The 21,978-nt window shown below is 34.3% G+C and overlaps 3 protein-coding genes across 3 annotated transcripts; 2 read left to right on the top strand and 1 right to left on the bottom strand.

The window, feature by feature from the left end:
* The first annotated feature begins 5,322 nt into the window (after window positions 1-5,322).
* On the top strand, window positions 5,323-6,219 carry LOC107420075 (ethylene-responsive transcription factor ERF017). Its single transcript, XM_016028940.4, has one exon. It carries the CDS (start codon window positions 5,426-5,428, stop codon window positions 6,077-6,079), a length of 654 nt encoding a protein of 217 aa, XP_015884426.1. The 5' UTR covers window positions 5,323-5,425; the 3' UTR covers window positions 6,080-6,219.
* A 4,305-nt stretch (window positions 6,220-10,524) lies between these two features.
* On the bottom strand, window positions 10,525-15,136 carry LOC107420061 (DNA cross-link repair protein SNM1). The gene is made up of 10 exons (XM_016028926.4): window positions 14,239-15,136; window positions 13,807-13,965; window positions 13,248-13,646; window positions 12,981-13,044; window positions 12,570-12,787; window positions 12,364-12,477; window positions 12,169-12,274; window positions 11,685-11,896; window positions 11,239-11,342; window positions 10,525-10,808 (listed from the first exon to the last, which is right to left on the bottom strand). Exons 1-10 carry the CDS (start codon window positions 14,941-14,943, stop codon window positions 10,664-10,666), a joined length of 2,226 nt encoding a protein of 741 aa, XP_015884412.3. The 5' UTR covers window positions 14,944-15,136; the 3' UTR covers window positions 10,525-10,663.
* A 514-nt stretch (window positions 15,137-15,650) lies between these two features.
* LOC107420046 (3beta-hydroxysteroid-dehydrogenase/decarboxylase) lies at window positions 15,651-21,485 on the top strand. The gene is made up of 12 exons (XM_016028902.4): window positions 15,651-16,239; window positions 16,366-16,455; window positions 16,573-16,706; window positions 16,938-17,108; window positions 17,474-17,599; window positions 17,983-18,062; window positions 18,605-18,803; window positions 18,905-19,010; window positions 19,577-19,751; window positions 20,034-20,190; window positions 20,536-20,602; window positions 21,148-21,485. Exons 1-12 carry the CDS (start codon window positions 16,008-16,010, stop codon window positions 21,291-21,293), a joined length of 1,683 nt encoding a protein of 560 aa, XP_015884388.1. The 5' UTR covers window positions 15,651-16,007; the 3' UTR covers window positions 21,294-21,485.
* The last annotated feature ends 493 nt before the right edge of the window (window positions 21,486-21,978 follow it).

Here is a 21,978-nt window from a genome sequence, read left to right as displayed (position 1 = left end):
CACTTTTTCTAGTTTTTTTGTAGATCTTTTTGTTGAAGATCATTAATAAAGTTAGATTTAGTATGTTATTGGTAGAAACATACATCATCGAAGTTGTCGGATGGACAATTGTAAATTATCGATGGTGCATCAGTAATTACTGAAGGAAACTGTCAGTAATTTTTTCAGCAAGCACATAGGCTCATACGTAATAGTTCTTGCCATACTATTATTTATTTATTTTATTTTTTTGTTGGCAGCAAACCATCAAATATACCATATATATTGAAAAGGCTAAAATATAAATATAAATATTTAGACAAACATATGTATATAGGATATAAATATAAATACTACCAACAACACAGTGGCCAAAAAAATATTTAATGATAACATACTCATTGATTCCAAATTAAGAGAAGCATGACAAAAACACTTTGGAAACATTAACAAATTTTGAATATAATTTTATATCATACAAGATAGATGTAGTATGCAAATTGAAAAAATTACAAATTGTTTGTGAACTAATCTCGAGATAAAAAAATGACTTGCAAACAGGTAGTGGATAAAGAAATAAGCTGCCTGAAGAACACCATGTGCAGCTAGCCAGCTCAGAGAGAAGGACTGAAGTAACTTGGCAACACATCTAGACATCCAGGTTACATTACCAAGATTTGTCAGTTGCCTGGCCATGCCCACTCTAGAACAACAAACCAAGCCAAGGTATCCCATGCTAATATCTCACTTAAGCAATCATCCCAATCAAGGACTCCTAACAAAAGGATTATAGATAAACCAATCATTGCAACTACAACTCTTGCTGCACCAAGAGCTTCTGTACAAGCATACAAAAAATACATGGTAAATCAGAAATATAAGAAAAATGGATGTATATTCTCAACAAATAGCATACATATTATGTATGACATAATAAAAATTGTGCAAATACATTATCGAGTACAAGTAGTTGACTTCCATTCAATTTATGGTCATTTTAGCAGGCATGATATGGTGGAACCTAGTACAGAAGATAATGGAAATTTCAGTTGCAAATTTTACAATGCAGAGAATTTTTGATAGCTAAAGAGAGAATACTCTAGAAATTTGGGTGCTTTAGTTGAATAAGAGATAAGTGATGCCCATATATCAATCTTCATAAACACTAAGATCCTGGAAACAAAACATCCTGGAAATGAAAATCCTTATACAGAATAATTTTAGAATTTGGTGGGAACTAAATTGTCTTTCCCATCCAATGGAAATTATTTCTATTGACTTGTTACTAATGAACCACTATTGCTCTCATGGTTCCATGGACTACTATTGATTTGTGCAGAAGGACTCTACCTGATGATTTCAACATGCTCAATTGCACCACAATAAGTGAAAAAATCATAAACATCCTTTTCTGTTGCTTTTGGAGATTAGCTTGTAACTTCTACGGATAACCACCCGGGTACATTTCTTTTTAAGACTTACAAAAAGTGGAATTGAATGAACCAGAGAAAAGGGATTTAAAATAACAGGAAACAATACAACCAAAAGCCAGATTATATAATTATATATAGCAAAATGTATCATAAATTTAATGTTAACATTTCATGGTAACAAACAAGGGCATTGTTTAATCCTTTATTTTGAATGAATAAGACCATGTTTTGGAGGAAGAAACAAAAGGGATAAGGGAAATGTCAGAAGCTGATGAAAGATGTTATCATATAATTGGGATGACCTTGCTTTGTGTGACAATGCTCTTGTTAATTCCAGCCAATTCAATGACCACTTGGAAGGCTCATATGTATCATCTTTATTCAAAGTCTTAATAATCAAACCCTCACAACTGTAAATTATGATAAATTAAGATTATAAATAGTGCAATAAATCAATGATAAAGTCTGTGGGAAAAAAATAATAATTATGCACTAAGATGCAACTAGCAGTGAAAACTTAATTACAAATATTCTAGACTAAATGTAATTAAGAGAAACTAATGCAAACAACATAAATTCGTCTGTGGTTCTCATCATTGGTGAAAAGAACTTCTACATAATTAGCATCACTTATGCCATCCAAATGCAAGATTACCATATTTACATAATTAAAATTGTTTCATCTAGTACATCATGTTTGGAATATCCTTTTTGTTTTTTTTTTTTTTCCAATGCTCTAGGCCTCACCACCTGTACTAGGGTAAAAAGAAGAGGTCATTACTATTTGGGTTGTCATCAAGGGGACTAGAATAACTAATTTACTAAAAGCTAAAAAGTGAATACCTTGCATCAACAGCAGCATCAAGAAACTTCTATATTTCATCAATATCATTCAATATTATTGCCATAGCAGACTAAAACTATCCAGCTTCTTCCTCAAAAGACTCATAAAGACATTGCACAAGGCAAAAGATGCACCAGTTAGAATGCATCAAGTTTCACTAATTTTAGAATGCTATACAAACCCAGCAGACTAATACAATCAGCATATAATTAGCAAATAAATATTCAAAAACATGCAATCCATAATGAGAAAATTAAATAAAATAACTTATGCTGGTACGTAGTTCTTGTAATCAATAATTTTTACTACAAATGACCTTTAGCTACGTTAATATTGATACTGAAGTAAAATAAGTGAACTTGTACAATACATTGATTGCCTTACATCTCGTTTCCAGCTGATTTGTCTGCATGGCATGCTTTGGCTAATGTACATTTGGAATAGGAGTTCTAGTAGGTCTATAAAGATTTGGAGTCGCTAGTTATGCACGTATTATATGTTCATGTATGGGATGGGACATATATATATATATATATATATTAGAAGCAGTATAATATATGGATTTAGATATTCATTAACCTTATTTAGATATTCCAGAGCCCCACTCTCTTCAATATCTGTTCAATGCTATATATATATATATATATGACCTTTATAAAAGTGTGTATAATATGTTCTTAAATTCAGAAGATATTTTGTAGTACAAAGAGGTTTGATCAAGAACGACACTGTAGATGATAGTATATACATATATATATATATATATGTAGAACGGAAGATACTGGAGGAGTGATCTGAAATAATTCTACTACATTCTAATCAAAGAGACTTCTATTTACATTTTAAAACATAAAGTTTGAATAATTTATGCACAATTCATGTTTGGTAGAGGCATGAGCATCATGTATGTGTATTTGTGCCTCCATTTATGTAATACAATATATAAGTATGAGATGGAAATGTAAATCCAGCTGACAGGTTGAATTTGTTTTAACACAATAGATAGTTGATTTGAAATACATACATCATCAACAAGCAATCCCTTGACAAAATGGCACCATAGATGTTAGTAATCAAAATTGTCAGTAAAAATTATTTGAACCTCTGGGGAGCAGATGTCAATGTAGCAATCCTACAAATGAGAAATTTTGTAAGCATAGATTCAAGATTCAATCAAAATAAGAAATGACATGCCCATGGAAAAAATATCCATGTCTATCATGCATACCAGGACCTTAACTCTAAAAGACACTTTGGTACATAAAGATATAGTAAAAGGAAGGAAGCAAATAAAAAAGAAATTATATCTTCCAATCACAGCATAGGACCTTCATCTGTCCCAACTCAATACAGCTTCCATTACTGTGTTCTAGTGAACCCAATAATATACCTTATAGGTCCACCAATCAAATAGGATTTAAAGAACAGATGGTGATCTGTAGAACTATTGTTTATTACAAAGTACAGAACCAATCACATAAAAGCAATTAATAAGGCAATCTAGTTGAACAAGCATACCTTAAAATGAACTCATAGGTCTGATCCCCTGGCTTTGCAGGCTTATTAAGATCATAAAAAACAACATTAATAATAAATTTTTCAAAACTAAAACCATGTTTAACTAATCTAACTTCTGTTTAGACACTGAAAAAAATCCCTAATGAAAAGCCTTGTTTTAAACCAAAATTTAATATAATTAACTAAGAAAAATCAATATCTTTTGCTCAAAAATGCGAATTTGATATTCAAAAAATTAACTTCTCTCCTCCCTTTTCTAAGATTTTCTCAGCGGCCAACAAAATTCTATAAATCAACAACGACAATTAAAACAAAAAAAAAGGATAGAAAAATTACTCACAGTTGGTAGGATTAGGCCCTCTTGAATACTTCACCTAAAAATTTATCATAAAACCATATATAGTCAAGAATTCAGAAAACTTGATAAAACTTAACTGCTAAAGTTTTGCATTTTTAAAACAAATTTTTGCTTCTTTTTTTTTTTTTTTTCCTCTCCCTACTCAAAGCAAGAAAAGCAATAAAATTAAGAGAAAAAGATTAAACATAGAGCATAATTGAATCTGACCATGGATGATTCCTCCTGTTGCGGCTTCCAAAATAAACTTCCATTTGGCAAGTCCCTATGACAAAAACCAAGCTAGGGTTCCGACGATAGGATTCTAATTGTATTTTTCCATTTTGAAGATTTTTTAAAAAACCCAGGAAAGACCACACCATTAAAAATAGACCCAAAAGAAGAGGAGAAGGAATGACCAAGGAGTTTGCTGTAGATTTGCTTGCCGATTAGGTATACGTCGATGACGGGACTCCGAGGCTAAAACCGAGAAGGGCATGGCTGGGCTAATTGCTGAACCTAGGATGCTTCCTCCATTCATCTCTCCTCCTAAAGAACTCTACGGTAGCTACTTCATCGTTCTCTCATTTTTCCTTTTCTCATTTCGTTGGGTATTTCACGTATATTTTTCCTTTTGATATTTGAAAAGGATAGTTTAGAAATATTAAAAAATAAAAAAGTAAAACAAAAAATCTTGAAAGAAAAGAAGTATATTTCATTAAAGGCTTTCAAATAGGGTATCGAGCAAAATTTCCCTTGTTTATACGGCATCAACCAACCCCAAAATAGTAACATCGATTTATTCCGGAAAAGGTTCACGAGTGTGACATACGCGCCAAGAATGGGACGTAAGTGGGCGGGTGGAGTGATAACCCAAGTCGTACGTGGATGACAGGGAGAGCTCCAGCGATATGTGGAGTATGGGAGGGGAGAGTGGTCCACAGTAGACGATTAAAAAGTCCCAACGCAAAACAAAATAAAATAAAAATTAGATCATCCCAAAAAGTAAAGCAATTCTACACGTGCTCCAAATGTCCGAATGGTAAATGGGCCAACCGCGTTACTCCAGTCGTACTAGGCCCTTCCACTGCCAAGAATCCGCTTCATCTACGCTCTCCATACACACATTTTAGACCTTCAACATCAAAACCCACCTATCCTCCTCCCTTCTCTCTCTCTCTCTCTCTATATATGCACCAACCACGAGGTGGCTAATCTTTTTATTATCCACTAAGTTGGAACAAAAGAACAAAAAAAAAACCCACATATCTGTGCCTTCAAAACTTTGAAAACTATATTGGTTTCCATCTGCGGTAGATGGTTAAGTCTGCACAGATGATCAACTCCATTGATGTTTCGGAGCAGCAGCAGAGAAGTGAATTATCTTCCAAATACAAAGGGGTGAGAAAACGCAAATGGGGGAAATGGGTGTCAGAAATTCGGCTACCAAACAGTCGTGAGCGTATCTGGTTGGGGTCTTATGACTCGCCTGAGAAAGCAGCTAGGGCTTTCGATGCAGCCCTTTTCTGCTTACGTGGCCGCAATGCCAAGTTTAATTTCCCCGAGACTCCTCCCGAGATCGCCGGCGGTCAGTCCCTTAGTCCTCAGGAGATTCAAGTAGTCGCGGCTAGCTTTGCTAATGATGTTATTGACAAAGTAGAGCAGCCAAAGGACCCGCCGTCTGATTTAGGATATCAAAACGACGCGTCTTCTTCGTCGTTATCTGACGGGTTTGGAGCAGTCCAAGCGGATTGCAGTGACATGGCCATCGATTGGTCATTTTTGGGGTTGTTGGACTCCAATCACAACGTGTATGATTTTGACCATTTCTCTGGTGGATTGCATTGCTGTGGTGAATTATCTCATCCTCTTCCACTGCTTGGTCCTGCTTCTCATGATACCTGCTATGATAGATGTGAAGAAAATGGCGACGAAGCGTTTTCTCAGCATTCATTTCTTTGGAACTTTTAACTGCAGCCCAGCTAAAATCATCAGCGCTTTTCGGCTTATTTTTAACTGCCTTGGTTACTGAAAAAAAATATATATATATATATCTATATATATATATATCTATATATATATATATATATATTTTCACCACAAAATATTATTCATCCTTCTTCTGCTCCCAGCTCCTAGCTAGCTAGACCAGAAAACTATAGCTCCATTACTTTCTTTTCTTTTCTTTTCTTAAGTGGTGGGCCTCTAGTTTTTCTATGGAACTTTTTTTTTTTCCCCTCCACTCTTACCATATAAGAAAAAGAAATGTCGTTTTAACTGTATATTTTGCACACTATAATACTTTTTATATAATCATTTTACCACTACTATTCCCTAGGTTAGGTAAGTGGTGCATGTCTATATCTTATGTAAAATTCTATGGTGCAGTTTTTTTTTTCTTTTTTTTTTTTTATGTTTTGGTATGGTGCAAGTCTATATCTTATGTAAAATTACCTTCATGTGGCTTAATTAATATAAAATAAAAAATAAAAGTCTAATTAAATAGTTCTCAACCTTATATTTCATTCAAATATTAATTGGTATTTGTTGTGCTGTTGATTGATTAAGTAGTCGATTTTGGTAAAAGTAATGTTGAATATCTGAGGGGCTATATTCCGATGCTGACATTGACAGAGCCTAAATGTAGGAATCATGTGATAAACAAGGATTGAGTAGTAGGAGTATAAGATTCCCTATTACCATCATCATTATAAAGAAAAAGGCTTTTCACCATGTGACTATAAATTCACTTATATAGTTGCCCTTGCTTTTTTACCACTAAATAAAGACCTCTATTTAGTAGCAATCCTATTGTTTCATTGTGTGTGTGTGCGATGCCCCTTTTTTTTTTTTTTGTTTCAATTTTTTAATTTTTATAATAATTTTTAATTTATATATATTATTATTTATTTTATTTCTTTCTTCTTCTTTTTTCCCCTTGTACTCGTATCCTACTTTTAATAAATATTATTGATCTGGTACTTATGAGTTATGGTTGACTCATTAATTAACTCACTGTTTCGAAAAAGTAGCAAGAATATCTATGATCGCTTCATCCACCAAAATATAAATATGATCACTTGGTGGTCGTAGCTTTTAGGACTACTACATTTCAAATGAATTGCAATTGGTGGTAAAACAATGCTCTAACACGTATTACGTCGGCATCCTTAATCGTCGTTTTCCCTAAGTTCACTACCTTTTTTGGAATTTAACTCAATAATATATAAAGTTTTGATATAATAATAAAAAAGCTGGATTTTTCATAAGAGACTTATTAAGATAAACATAGCGTATTAGTTGCTATATCAAATCTCCCATATATGTAATTTGTTACATTGAATGTGTTTAGTGCAATTGTACATCTTATGCTATGTTATCATTTGTCTAAAAAGTATTAAAAGTTAAAATTTCATTACATTTATATCACCACATCAATTTAACATCAAAATTATTAAAATTTTAGATAATATATTTTATAAATTATATGTAATCGAACGTGAAACAGCTAGTAAAATTGAGCGAAGTCACCTACCATAGCAACGGTGCATATGTTTGGTAGGAAGTAATATAATAGGTTAAGGAAATGTTCTTTTTACGGTAAGAAAATTTTCGTTTCCAGCAAATATGGCCATTACCGTGTAAAGTTTATGATGTCAAATTTGAATTATTATTATTATTTTTTTGTCTACAATAAATAAAAGAAAGAACAACTCTCTAATTGCCAGTGGAATTTTTTTTTTCGACATTTCTAATTGACAGTGGATGTTTTTCCCTTAATTTGTAAAATGTCCAAGCTCTCTTGCTCAATTTCTTGACCACCTTTTGTGGAATTTAACTGATCAATGATATGCATATTGGATAGGCAGTAATAATATAGGTTGGGGAAATATTTCTTTACAGAAAAAATTTGTTACCTGCAAATATATGGCTATTATATGGTAAAATTTATGATGTCAAATTTGAACTCTTTTCTTTTCTTTTTATTTTTATTATTTTTTTTTTTGTGTCCTTTTTGTTCTAAGTGATCTAAAGAAAAAACCACTATATAATTGCCAGTGGATTTTTCTGTTTGGGCATATGATCTCATTGTCAGTGGATATTTTTACTTTATATCCTGTCCGAGCTTCTTACCCAATTTCTTCACATTTTGGACAAGAGTACAGTAAAAAATAAAAATAAAAAATAATAGAAATATTTATATATTAATTGTCTTTAATACTTCACTTACCATAGTACATTTTACACTTCTTGTTCGGAATGAAAGACACAATTGTCGGACTTCAATTACAATAAAATGTATTAAATTGTATATATATATATATATTTCAAACAATAAATAATGTCCCCAAATATATGTATATATAATTACTATTATTTTTTAAGGAAAAAATATCAAATTATTCCCATTAATTTTACAATGTCTGTGCTTAATCTTGCTTATGGGTGTGGCTGAGAGGGAGATGCAAAGCCCTATATCCGATCCGTGAACCCTCGGCGTTTGTTTTATTTATTTATTTTTTTAAAATTTATATATATATATATATATTATTATTTTTTATTTTTAAATGAGGTTCGTGAATGTGAATATGCAATCATGTAGGAGATTTTCTAAGCAACATCTGTGTGGTTTTCTTTAGTCAGCCAGGATAGGAGGACGGTGAGTACCTTTCGAAGAAGAAGAATAGTACTTCATCAGTCCAACAGTATATATGTAATAATCAGACAGCAACGTCATATTATAAACAGTCGCTGTTTATGAATATGACTCTGACTACCTGCTAAACTTCCAACAATCAATAAGATTTCTGGTTTTCAATTTTGGGCCCAGTGCAATCAATTAGATTGTTTGTTTGAATTTTAGCATTCCTAACCAGTTTCATGCTTTTTCTCTTTCGGATCCGTCGTACATTTAAACGTAGCTGTAACTGAGAAATCACCATCACGGTCCACTTCATCAACAACTAACAATAATAGGGTAGATGTTTATGTGTGTGCGTATCCTATTTAGGTACGAAGTATTTACATATATGAATTACCAATATATATATATATATGGTAAAGGTTTTTCTTCGATTTATGTTATCTTTTTGGACTCTACAACCTTTTCCCCTCCGACCACAACCTTTCGCCGGGGCTGTCATTTCTACCTTGATAATTAACCAATCCCCTTCTTCTTCTTGGTCAACACCAACGACCGCCTACAGATTCCCAAACTTAAAAAGTGGCCAAATCTCATAGAATCCACCATGGAGATTTGGCTATATATATAATCCGCTACTACTATAGGCTATGAGATTTGGCTATATATACATATATATATATATATATAATGCAGAAGTGTGAATATTGCCACTTAACCATATTGAATAACAGATAATATTTTTTAAATTAAATATTTAATATACAAATTAGGTGTCACATAATATCTAACATAAAAATAAATTAAACATTATTGTACCGTATAATAAAATCAATGTGTTTATATATATATATATATATTGGTACACAATATGACTAATTTGTCAGGATTCAGAAGTCTCTATTTCACATTTCAGAAACAAGAAGAAATGAATGAGCGAGGAAAATTTGGAGGCAGCAACAGAAAAGAGGTACTGGAAAGTCAGAACTGAGATGTTGTTGTCATTACTAGGGAAGTGCTTTCGTAATCCATGAAATCATATATAAGAGGTGAAAAGTGAAGAAACGAAATCACAAAACAAGAAGAAGAAAAGATAGAAAAAGATTTTCAAAAGCAGCTGACGGTGGCTCTATTGCTGTCCTAACAAAATAGGAACCAATTGGATGTTTTGATTGAGGGTCCCACCTTTCCACCCCCCACCCCCACCCCGGGGCGAAACGTGGTGCAATCAGCTTAACCCTTGCATTTCGGCGCCGCTTCATCTATTGTTCATTTATCATTTATCACATTTAATAAACAAACAAACAAACAAACAAACAAACAAAAAATTTATCAATTTATCAACACTCAAAAATATATTACCACCCCCAACGTGGTCCGCATGCCGATGGATTACTTTCGTCATGTGTGACAAAAATATGCACGACTCGTGGTCCACCAATCGTCAAATAAGCAGTGCAACTGTCTTGTCACCTAACCACCTTTTCATTTATTTATTTATTTATTTTTAACTGAGTTTTGAAAGGTTGAGGTTGGAGCAGAATCCCCACCATTTTCCTTTGCCATTGTTGTTGAGAAGAAGAAGAAGAAAGGAAAATTTTCTCTGATTACTTTTCAGGAATTTTCCAGAATGAATCTTCCATTCTTGATAGCTTGAGAGTGGAGCACAGGAGGTGTGTTTCATGTAGCTATTTCTGCCCTATAATTTAACTGGTTGGAAATTTTATTTTATTTTTTGATATTTTTAATTGAATTTGAATTTATTTTATATCCATTATAAGAAAATAAAAAAACTGCCAGCAGCAGTTCTCACACAAAAATAGAATTCCTTACAAAAACAACTTGCAACGTTCTGGAAGCAAATTTGGTTGTAACTATATGTTTGGATTGCTAAAACTGTGGAGTACAATAAATTAAGACAACAATAGGGAAACCATGGATTTGGCAGAATCTTGTCCATTATTATTGACGCTGGGTATTATGTTAACGGGAGACAAAAGCTTCACAAACTGTTTGAGTTCTGTAAAGCTGCTATGCTCACTGTACGGCACTTCATACCTGTAGTACAAGGGTAACATATGATGTCAGTGTTAAGACATACAACATTCATTAAGTCAAATCAGCCATGAATTGTAGAAAAGTTAGGCATTCAATTAAACAATTTAGTATTAAGCCGCATTAGTACAGGAATTATTATTAAGTTGGACGATGAGATGACCAAATAGTGGTTATAGGATCTAAGAAATCACACACAAAAGACACTAGACACACTTCATTATTATGAAGTCATTGCTATGAAGTGATGGTAGCTTTTAGGATCTACGAAATCACACACAAAAGACGCTACACACTTCATTATTATGAAGTCATTAATATGAAGTGATGATAGCTTCCAAGAATCAAGAATTCAATCCCTGCTTTTAGCCAAAAAAATAATAATAATAATAATAAAATTCAATCCCTGCAGTTATAGAGAAGCAAACATCACCTTATGATGGTGCCCTGCTGCCACTTCCTCCCTGGAGACTTCTTCATTCCCTTACCAAATGACCACCCCGTAGGTGAAAACGCAACGATTAGACTGAAGCGACCCTGATCACATACACAATTAAGGAATGAAATTTTAGCAGTTTTAGAGCAAACAGGAAACTTTTTTTTTTTTTTTTTTTTTCTTGTTGAATAAATAAAATAGTCCGCAATGCTGCCACCAGGAGTATCTCTCATATATAATCTGTTTATAGATGTAATGAAAGGAAAAGGAAATGTAAAATCAAGCCTGTACGAATTAGTCAGAACACCAGTCCAATAATTCTATCCCAAAGTGGAAAGGTGCTTTATATAATTAACCCCAAAAATTAATTAATGGAAAATGTAAATTTGATAGAGGAAATTCAAGGCATGATTACATAAACCTCAATTTCAAATATCACTCACCATATACTGATTAGATATATGCTTTATTCTTTTGAAGCTTGCTAGTGTCCACAAAGGAACAACATGAATGTGGCTTTCCTGTTCATTTAATGTTAACCACTGCATATCCTCCTGAGGAAGCTCCAAACATTTTAAGATGCGCAGCTTTGCTGCAGTGACATAAACCTTTTTGCGGAGCACCCGAGCAACCTCCAAAAATAGCTGCTCTTTTCCTGTTAAAGAATGAAAATACAAGGTAAAACAAAAAACAAAAGGTGGGATGAACAAAAAAACAAAAAAAAAAAAAAAAGAAAAAAAAAATAAGAAAAAAATATATATAAACATCAATTGGGAAATCAATGGTTCAGATAATCAATAATGCAATGCATTTGGAGGAAACATTAACAACCAGAAAAGATTATGTAAACCTTCACCCCTCCCAACCTTTTTTAGTTACCAAAAGATAAAAAGGAAGATTCATGAGAGAGAGACAGAGAGAACCTACCAATTGTATAGCTACCAATCAAGAACAGAGTTTTAGGGTTAAAACTTTCAGCTTGAATGGCATCAATGACAAACTGTATTGCAGCCTCCTTTTTTGGAAAGTCATACTGCAATAGAAAATGACACAAATCATTATGCCTTTTGATTTCATACACGTATTGCAAAATGATGGAGAATATACTTTGTGCATACTGACCTGGGGGTTACAATAAGTGGTATCAAGGATGAGTGTATGGACAGCAAATGATTGCAAAACAGACATGAAGCCTGCATCCTCACTAAAGCGGAAGTCTCCTGTATGTAGAACAGCCTGAAAAGACAAGAAAATAAGATCAGTATCAAAAGGTGCAAAGAAATGTAAAATCATCACATAGTGAGTTAGGAAGTCAGTTGGGACCACACCTTACCATTCGGAGGTTCAAAAAGTAATATTATGGAACCAGGGCAGTGGTTTGCATCCAAGCAGGTCACGCCAATACCAGCAATGTTAATCTTTTCACTGAGGGGTAAAACTTGCAATCTGTCCCATGGGATCCCAATCTTCATATTTACAAGCTTAGCGGTGATGGATGAACAATAAATCTTTCCATGACAGAAGGACCTTGTCAGACCTTGATAATCTGAACAAGTAGCACCAACCAATTCAATCATATCAAACTTAAAGACATGGATTTTATAGCAGATACCCTTATTTGCTAAATAAACACAATATTGCCTCTCATTACTAACTGCCATTACATCCCCAGAATTACTGTCCAGTTAAGAGGAAAGCTTCAACTTGAACAATGAAATCAAGTAAAAGGAGGAACTTACGATCCATATGAAAATGAGTGAGAAACCAATGTGAACAATCTCCTCTAAGATATCGGAAAGCATCCTGTACATGTCAATAATAGTGAACTTAGTAAAAGACTTGCATCAATACGATATGTTCTACAAGGTGAAATATGTTTGTTCCTAACATCAGAATCCAACAATATGGTACACTTAACCTGCGTGTTTTGTTTACAATTAAGTAGAATGTGGTGTAATTGCAAAAATGAACAAACAAATAACATTGTTTAATGAAAAGTAATTTACCACTCGAAATGGTGTCCCTGGTATGCAACACCACAAGGGAGGATTCCTATATTTTCCATTTGTCACACAGCTTTTCACCGCAGCTTGTTTACGTCCAGAACCGGATGACTTTTTAGTTACCACATGTGGTTCCCTAGAGTTGGTACAAGGTTTCTTCCTTTCACTAGCAGAGCCTCGAAAATAGTCTGTTATCAACTTGTTTGGTGCTGCTTTACTGGCATCATCAACTGTCCCTTCAAGGACATCACTTGGTGTCTCAACAACATTCCTTGCAGGTTCACTCACCTGAGCTTCTGTATGTGCTTCAATTGCTTTGAAACTTGCATTTCTAAGTTGAGAAAGAGCATGCACAATCTTCTTCCTGGGACCAAGTGCAGTGATGCCTATGCTAAAAAGATCCTTGAGACTCACAAAACACCAAAAATAATGCAAAAATCAGTTGACATTCAGTAACAAAACAAACGATTAGGCAGACAAAGACTACCAACGCAATGTACCACATAAAAATCACACCCATTTGAAAGCAACCAAATATACAACAACTTTTCAAGATTGATACCTCTTCCTTCAGCCATTGCAAGGTGTCCCAGTCAATCTCTTCTCGAACAAATGCATCTCCATACTTCGCTAAACCCAGACCACGTAGCCATTCTACAACAGGAGAAACATCAACAACTTGGCCAGAAACTTGAGGTCCCTCTTCTTCATGTTGAACAACCTACTCAACATATCCCCATGATTAGTTATCATATATATATACTTACAATGTTGACATTTTTATTCTCTACCATGCAATGTAGCCAATATAAGATGGGAGGCGACACAAGTATTCACATGTGGAAAGGCGTGTAAATATATTCTCCACATGTGATGCTGGGCGGCGTCACTCAGTATAAGATTACCGTACCGCACATTGCCATAATGGAAAATGAATAGAAATTTCAATAATAATAATAATAATTAAAAAAAAATGATAATAATTGGAACTTACAACTTGAGCTTGAGCTTCCCCTTTGTCTAGACAATCATTGGTATGGAGCTGCCTCTGCTCCTCACTCAAATCCGAAATATCAACCCCGCATAGAGGGCATTGAACCAAATCTCCACTTTTTTCGCCGATTAAATAATCTTCGCTCTCTTCTTCTAGTGCCGAACACAAATTGAGCAACGCATCGAGCTCCCCCTCAGAACCTGCATCCGAGGAACCATCCTTACCAACGACATCGAAACGGCAATCTCCTCGCGACCCCATTAACCTAGACTCAATTGAATTGAGGTAATAACCACCATTTTTGTTCAATAATCCTTTTTTCTCCACATACCCAGAACAATTAACGGTACATTCATTCACATTCTCGTCGGCCACCGCAAGGCTTGGGCAATCAAAGCTCGATTGTAATGAATCCAAGCTGCAATCTGCTGCTGCATCGGAAAACTTGAAACATTCTCTGACATCCAAACTAGATTTAGAATCCTGATTTTTTGATAAATTGTTCTGTAGGGGAAGCGAGAAAGCATTTTCTTTACCAACGTAGTTGGGGATAGAGGGCTTTGGTTTTTTGGAAAGGCGGTGGTTAAGATTGGAGGTCTGGAGGGGTTTCTTCTGAGAGCTACTGCATACGACTCTGGGAGTAGAAGATATTGTTTGGGAGAAAGGGATCTGGAAATCGTCGTCGTCGTCGTCTTCGAAGGACATGGTAGCTGATGCGTATTTGGGTAGAGACTGGTACTTGATAGTAGATGGAAATGGAGTCGGAACTTCGAAGGTTTTGCTTTAGAAATGGAATTGGAATTGGAATTGGGAGGGAAAATGATAATTTTGCAGAATTTTTATTTATTTATTTAATACGCGGGTATTTGGGTGGGCCGTAGGAGGGAACACTCGGTTTGTGGGTTAATTTAAAGCCCGGTTTAAATATTTTTGGTGATTGGTTCTATTCTATATGCACCAGCAAAACTGACTGTAATTGGCTTTTCAATTTCTCTCTCTCTTTTTTTTTTTAAATTTTTTTATTTTTATAAAAAACATATACACAATAAAATGGAGAGAGGTTTTGATAAATTTTGACCAAAAGAAAAAAAAAAACACACAAAAAGTAAAAACGTGGTTCGTTTTATGATTATAGAATAATTGAACCAGTTCTTTTTGTTATTTGTTGACTAATTTTAAACTGAATCTAGTTGTCTCATATAATTTGTTTTTAATAAAAGTTAAGTTTTAAATCTATTTCATTTAATTCCATTGCTTAAATTATTATTAAGACCACTCAATCCTCTCCATATACCCATCAAAAGGGTTCGGAATTTGATTGAATGCAAGACTGCTGCAGATAGACAAATGGGTTTAAAAGGCAATTCATGCTTACGTCTTGGTCTTGGAGCAAGGTTATGGGATGACCCGGGTCTGGGGCAACAACGCACCCAACATTCTGTTGGGCCGCGTTGGGTTTTATGCGTTGAAGTGCTAAAAGACTGAAACATCTTTATTTTTATTTTTTAAATTTATTCGTGAGTATATATTCTAATTTCCTAGTTGAGTTGGTAGTACAAATTTTCCTCCCAAATTCTTCACGCTAGACTTTCATTGTCCCTCGTGTATCTTGTCAGCATTCCGGCAGGTCTATTGGAGACTCTCTGAAGTCTCTGAGTCTCAGATCCAACCGGGGCCATTTCAAGCAGTCCACCACCGAACAAGAGCTTAGATCAGTCGTCGTTTTAATTGGTTTTGTTTTTTTTTCTGCAATTGGGGAAGTGCCAAAAATGGCCGAGGGTGAGAAATGGTGCGTGGTGACTGGAGGACGAGGCTTTGCAGCTCGGCATTTGGTGGAGATGCTCATCAAGTACGACATGTTCTCCGTAAGAATCGCCGACTTGGGTCCCACCATTGATCTCGAACCTGCAGAGGAAGACGGAGTCCTCGGCAAAGCTCTCCGCTCTGGCCGTGCCCAGTATGTGTCCGCCGATCTCCGCCAAAAAGACCAAGTTCTTAAAGGTCAAACCTCACATTTCCATCAATGTCTTCGAATGGAAAATTTCGGTGTTAAGTAACACCATTGGATTGTTAAATGTATTTTACTTTTTTCTTTCTTTTTTTTTTTTTTTTCTGGGGTTCCTGCAGCATGCCAAGGGGCTGAGGTGGTATTTCACATGGCCGCTCCGAATTCATCCATTAACAATTATCAGCTGCATCGTTCAGTCAATGTGGATGGTAGGGAAATACGGACCGTACTGGCGTCTACTATTCTTTTTCATTGTGCTTTTTGTGTCGTTGTTTTTTGTGGGATTGAGTTTCTTTCAATGATTACCAGTCAGCTCTCGTTTGCAGGAACGAAGAACGTTATTGATGCTTGCATTGAACTAAAAGTAAAGAGACTTATATATACCAGCTCTGCTAGTGTGATCTTTGATGGGGTTCATGGAATTGTCAATGGGGATGAGTCTGTGCCTTACCCAGAAAAGGTACTTGTACCTCAATAAACCACCCAGAGTGCTACTGAAACAAAGCAGCTTATATGCTCATCTCCCATTTTGACACCCAGAGAATCTTGTTTTTTATTTAAATTTTACTTATTTCATACATATCTTTGTGTTATAATGTCCTTTAAAACAGTTTAGTACAATGAATCCCCAATTATAGACTGTAATAGCTATTACCTTGGCTGGCTTTTATGTTCCGTTCAAATATTTCAGTACAATGATTATTACTCAGCAACAAAAGCTGAAGGAGAGGCATTAGTAATCAAGTCAAATGGTGTTAATGGGCTTTTAACTTGCTGCTTACGCCCTAGCGGCATATTTGGACCTGGTGATAGGTTACTGGTTCCATCTGTAGTTACTAGTGCCAGGGCTGGGAAATCAAAGGTAAATTTTGATGTTTCATCTTTTTTTGCTTTTTTTTTATTAATGATAAACAAATATCTTAACCATAGTGTTTAAATTGTTAGGTCCTAAATTAGGCCTTGGTTATGAAGAATAGCCAATCAAAGTAATGTATATGTGATCTCTTGACTATTGATCAAATAATTGGATCTCCATTTCTTTGTATGCCCTATCTATGGTTGGTAAATAGATGAAAACAAGATTAAAGAAGGGTAAATATTTGTTAGCTGTATGCTTGTGCATGAAATTATGTACATAAACATACTTTTGTCTTTCAATTGTTAACTGTAATAGCATTCTTCAATGAAATCCATCATTAATTTTATGTTCTCTTTAAATGTTATCAGTTCATTATTGGTGATGGCAATAACATGTATGATTTCACTTATGTTGAAAATGTGGCGCATGCCCATGTATGTGCCGAACGGGCTCTTGCATCGGAAAGCAAGGTAGCTGAAAAAGCTGCAGGACAGGTACCATTTTAATTATTCTCAAATTGACGCCAATTATATTTGTATTTCTGTTAAAATAAAGTTTTAGTGTGTCTGAGTGTGACTTTTGGACCCTGAGGGTTTCTTTGCTTACACTTCGATCATGCACTTGATTTCTAGCTTCTTTTTTCCCTCTCTACTATATTTTGTTATCTTGACAGATACTCAATGCAATTGATTACATATGCATATTAATATCTCAAATTTTGAAGTTCGATCAATTCTACTGAATCATTGCCTTAAATTTTCTATTATTAGCATTTTTCTGAAAAACACAGCATATCGTGTTTATAAATGTTTTGGCATGGAAACGGAAACTGGAAGTCAGTTTTGGCATCTCTTGCTAAATGGAGAATGGTTTGCAGGCGTATTTTATTACAAATATGGAGCCTATCAAATTTTGGGAGTTTATGTCGCTTATTCTGGGCGGTCTTGGCTATGAAAGGTATGCATATTTCTTATACATACTGTTTTGGAAAGATGTAATTTTGGATTTTTTCTTTTTAATTTATTTATTTATTTTTTTTAAAAACAATTTCTCACTGAGTTTTACTTTCATAAAAGTAGATTTCCGAGGGGAGTCTAAGCCTCTAGTTTTGAAATATCTAACATCCTTATGGTGAATTGGTATCTTTCTTTTTCTTTAATTCCTTACATACATCCATTTCTGATAATGATAGAAACTGAGAATAAGTCTTAAAACATCTTGATCATTCAGTTTGTAAAAGAAGAAAAGAGGATTTTTTTATTTTTTATTTTTAATTTTATGTGTAGGGGAAGGGAAAATGAATGAATAGGTTTGCTTTGTTCTTCTTCTTTACTTATTTATTTTTTAGCATTGCTGCAGCAGTTATTTAACATTTTTTTGGTATGTCGTATTACGTTTTCTGTATTAATCTTTTACTCTCTGATTGGGTTGGGAGAATAAAATACAGTGCAAATTGTCAAAAGAAAAAACTTGTTGCCTGAATTTATGTAGTTTTGCAGGCCTAGAATAAAGATTCCTGCCTTTGTTATGATGCCAATTGCTCATGTGGTTGAGTGGACATATAAGCTGTTTGGCCCATATGGGATGAAGGTTCCTCAATTGACACCTTCTAGAATTAGACTTCTGTCTTGCTGTAGAACTTTTAATTGTTCAAAAGCAAACGATCAACTTGGCTACACACCTATCCTACCACTCCAGGTTGTTTTATCTTCCAAAGAAAAGGAAAAGTGAACATTTACTTACTACACCGAGAATTTCACTTACCAATCCATTTGTCATCTGATTTATTTTTTCTGCAGGAAGGTATTAAGAGGACGATTGAGTCATTTTCACACTTGAGGGCTGAACTTCAACCTAAAAGACAAGGACCTTCTAAAGCTTCCATGTATCTTGGAAGTGGAAGGGGTATGAATCATTGAATTCTACTAATATCACTACTTTTTAGAATTTCTAGTTATGCTGCATTCATAAAAGATATACTCGTGGAGATGTTTTTGGAGTGTTTTTAGATAATGCTGTAGAATACATCTATGAAGGGGCCATGTCGATGCAGCATTCAGTTGACAGCTAACTCTCGCATTGCCGTAGCCTAGTAGCATTTTCGTTGTTGAAAGGCACTGGTTGGCCTATGGAAATTATTTGTTTTCTTTTTGGCCTGAGAAAAACAGGTTATTTCAATAAAAGGATTTTTGACTTATAACATATGCTGCATGCTGCCTCACAGAGCTTCACTGAGTTATTCATGAGCTATTTATTGTTACTTTGATTTATTAGTGTATGAAAATATGGAACGTGTAGCCCACTGTTGCTCTTTGGCGAAATTAAACACTGGTTTCTTTCCTTCTTGTAGTTGATTTTCTGTATACACAATTCATAGCTTTACTTATCCAAATAATTTTTTTTTTTTTTTTTTTTTTTTTTAAAGAAAATCATTGATGAACCAACACCTTTTCTGCTGTTGCATTTCGCAGTTGCTGACACATTGCTCTGGAAGGATAAAAAACAGACATTCATTGCATTGCTAGTTCTGGTTGCCATCTACTACAACTTCATTGCACCTGGATTTACCATCATTACTGCACTTTCTAAGCTTCTCTTGGCGACAATAATATTCTTGTTCATCCATGCCATCTTACCAGGAAAGATGTATGGCAAACTCTCTTCTAGGATATGTCAATATACCATTTGAAAAGCTTCTGCTTATGACTTTGATGACTATTATTGCATTAACAACTTCTGATTGTATTTACCAACAAAAAAAAACAAAAAAAAAGTTAATGATTGTATGTTTGGGAGACTATTAAGTAGAAGAATAGGGCTCTCCAATCTCCATATGAAGTTATTTGTGTTTTTTTGTTTAACGATACATATTTGGCTAGGCTCAAAGCACAGGTTAATGACCATAAAATGGAACTTTTACTGCTGCAGATTAGGATTCACAGTTGAAAAACTTTCCTGGTCACATTTCCACTTATCAGAAGAGATGTCCCAAAGAGTTGCCATGTCGGTAGCTTCATCTTGGAATACTGCTGTTCATATTTTAAAATCTCTTGCCAAGGGAAATGACTGGATACTTTTCATCAAGGTGTTTGCCATTCTTCTTCTAACTTTTTATTTTCTTTAGTAATGTACAATAATTTGTATATCAATTTGAGTTATTTTTTCTAGTTCTTTTAATAATATTTTTACTGAATGTTTAGCCCAATTGTTGATTGGAAAAGATAAGGGCTTGTTTACATATTTACAATTCCAATCATATAAATTATGTGCATCATCAAATCACCATCACAATTAACGAAGAGAAGAGTTGTTGTTGGGCTACTAGCCTAGGCCCCTGTAACCATTGTCTGATTTAGATTTGTGCATAAGCAAATGCTAATTTGATAGATCTCCGTTCAGCATTCTAACAACATTTCTGATTGTGCAATAGGTTGCTTTCTCTCTGTTGATTGTTAGCTTCATTGGAGCTGTTTCACTTCAGAGCATATTCGTCGTAGGTTTGTGTTCGCTTCCCTCCCAAATGCTAACACTGTGTGCTGGCTATTTTCATGCAGTTGAAAAGAAAACAAATAGGAATTATAGTTTAATTTCATTCAAATTTCAAAACCATTTTATATAGGACATTGAACTGAGAATAAACACTTCTGTGAGAAGCTTAAAGAAATGAGATAAAGCTCTTATTACTTGATCCATTCTGTGTAGGACATGTTGTGAATATCAAAACACCCTTTTTTCAATTTTTTTTTTTTTTAATTCTCTCTGGGACATAATCAAAACAGCCAATTTGTCTGATGATTCTTTTCCATGATTTGGATTGGCCAATTATGATGATAGCAAGGGAACCATCTTTATTCATTGGATAAATGAATTCCCAGTGCTGTTGTTGATGATGCATGAAAATGGATGAGCTTGTGATGTGCTGCTCTCACTCTCATTCATTTGTATCAATATGGGGGGACTTGGTTGCATTAATATATGGGAATGATTTCAATTTTTAATGTGCCATTGGGGTAACGGACGCATTGTGCTTTTATTGTTTCAGGACTTCCAATTGCCTTTCTAGCTTTCTATGTCTATGAGAAAAAGGAAGAAGCAATTGATGCTATGCTTGTAGAAACTGTCTCACGTGGATGCAAATTGAAATCTGATATTGTTGGAAAATTTTGTAAATCCAATAAGATTGAGTAAAACGCCTGTAGTCCAATACCTTTTACAGAGATTGTTCATTCATCTGTTGTTTCTTTTCATATTCGGAGCTCTTTGCATTGACAGAATTGATGGTTTGAAAGTGTAGGCATCAGAAAGTAGCTGCTGTATTTGGTTTTGACCGAATTTGTTGGATTCCATAGAGAAGATAAAGCTGCTAAATACCTTGCATTAGATTAGGTTTGTTTTGATATCTGATCGATTCTTTTTTTTTTTTTTTTTTTTTTTTTTTTTACCATTTGTACTTTATTTAGTTTAATGCAATATTTGATTTCCGTTTGACAACTTACTGGGAAAATGTGTCTGAAATTTCCGCCATTTTTCATGCTCCAGTTTCTTGGTTGATGCTTGTTGCCTTGTTACTGTATGTATAATATTATATGGTGGAGTTGAGGCCCCTACTATCAGTTCTGAATTTAATCAATAGACGTTTGACTAAGCTTGTATTTCAATCTGAGTTTTGCCGCAGGGAAAGCACTGAAAGTGTCGGAGGGTAGGGTCGGTTCCCTCCAAATCTATAATATTCCGTCATATTTAGTCTTCATTTTGATAAAATTCATTTTCAAAATCTTCAAACGGGTTTTTTTTTTTTTTATAATTATTTTTCTCCCCAAAATCCTTTTTCTTTTAATGTTGTTTATACCTCATATCACCAAAAAAATCTATA

The sequence above is a fragment of the Ziziphus jujuba genome, chromosome 5 (assembly GCF_031755915.1).
Source record: "Ziziphus jujuba cultivar Dongzao chromosome 5, ASM3175591v1".
In the NCBI taxonomy this organism is placed as follows: domain Eukaryota; kingdom Viridiplantae; phylum Streptophyta; class Magnoliopsida; order Rosales; family Rhamnaceae; genus Ziziphus; species Ziziphus jujuba.
The sequence above is the reverse complement of the archived record's forward strand: the minus strand, read 5'-3'. Positions and strand labels throughout refer to the sequence as shown.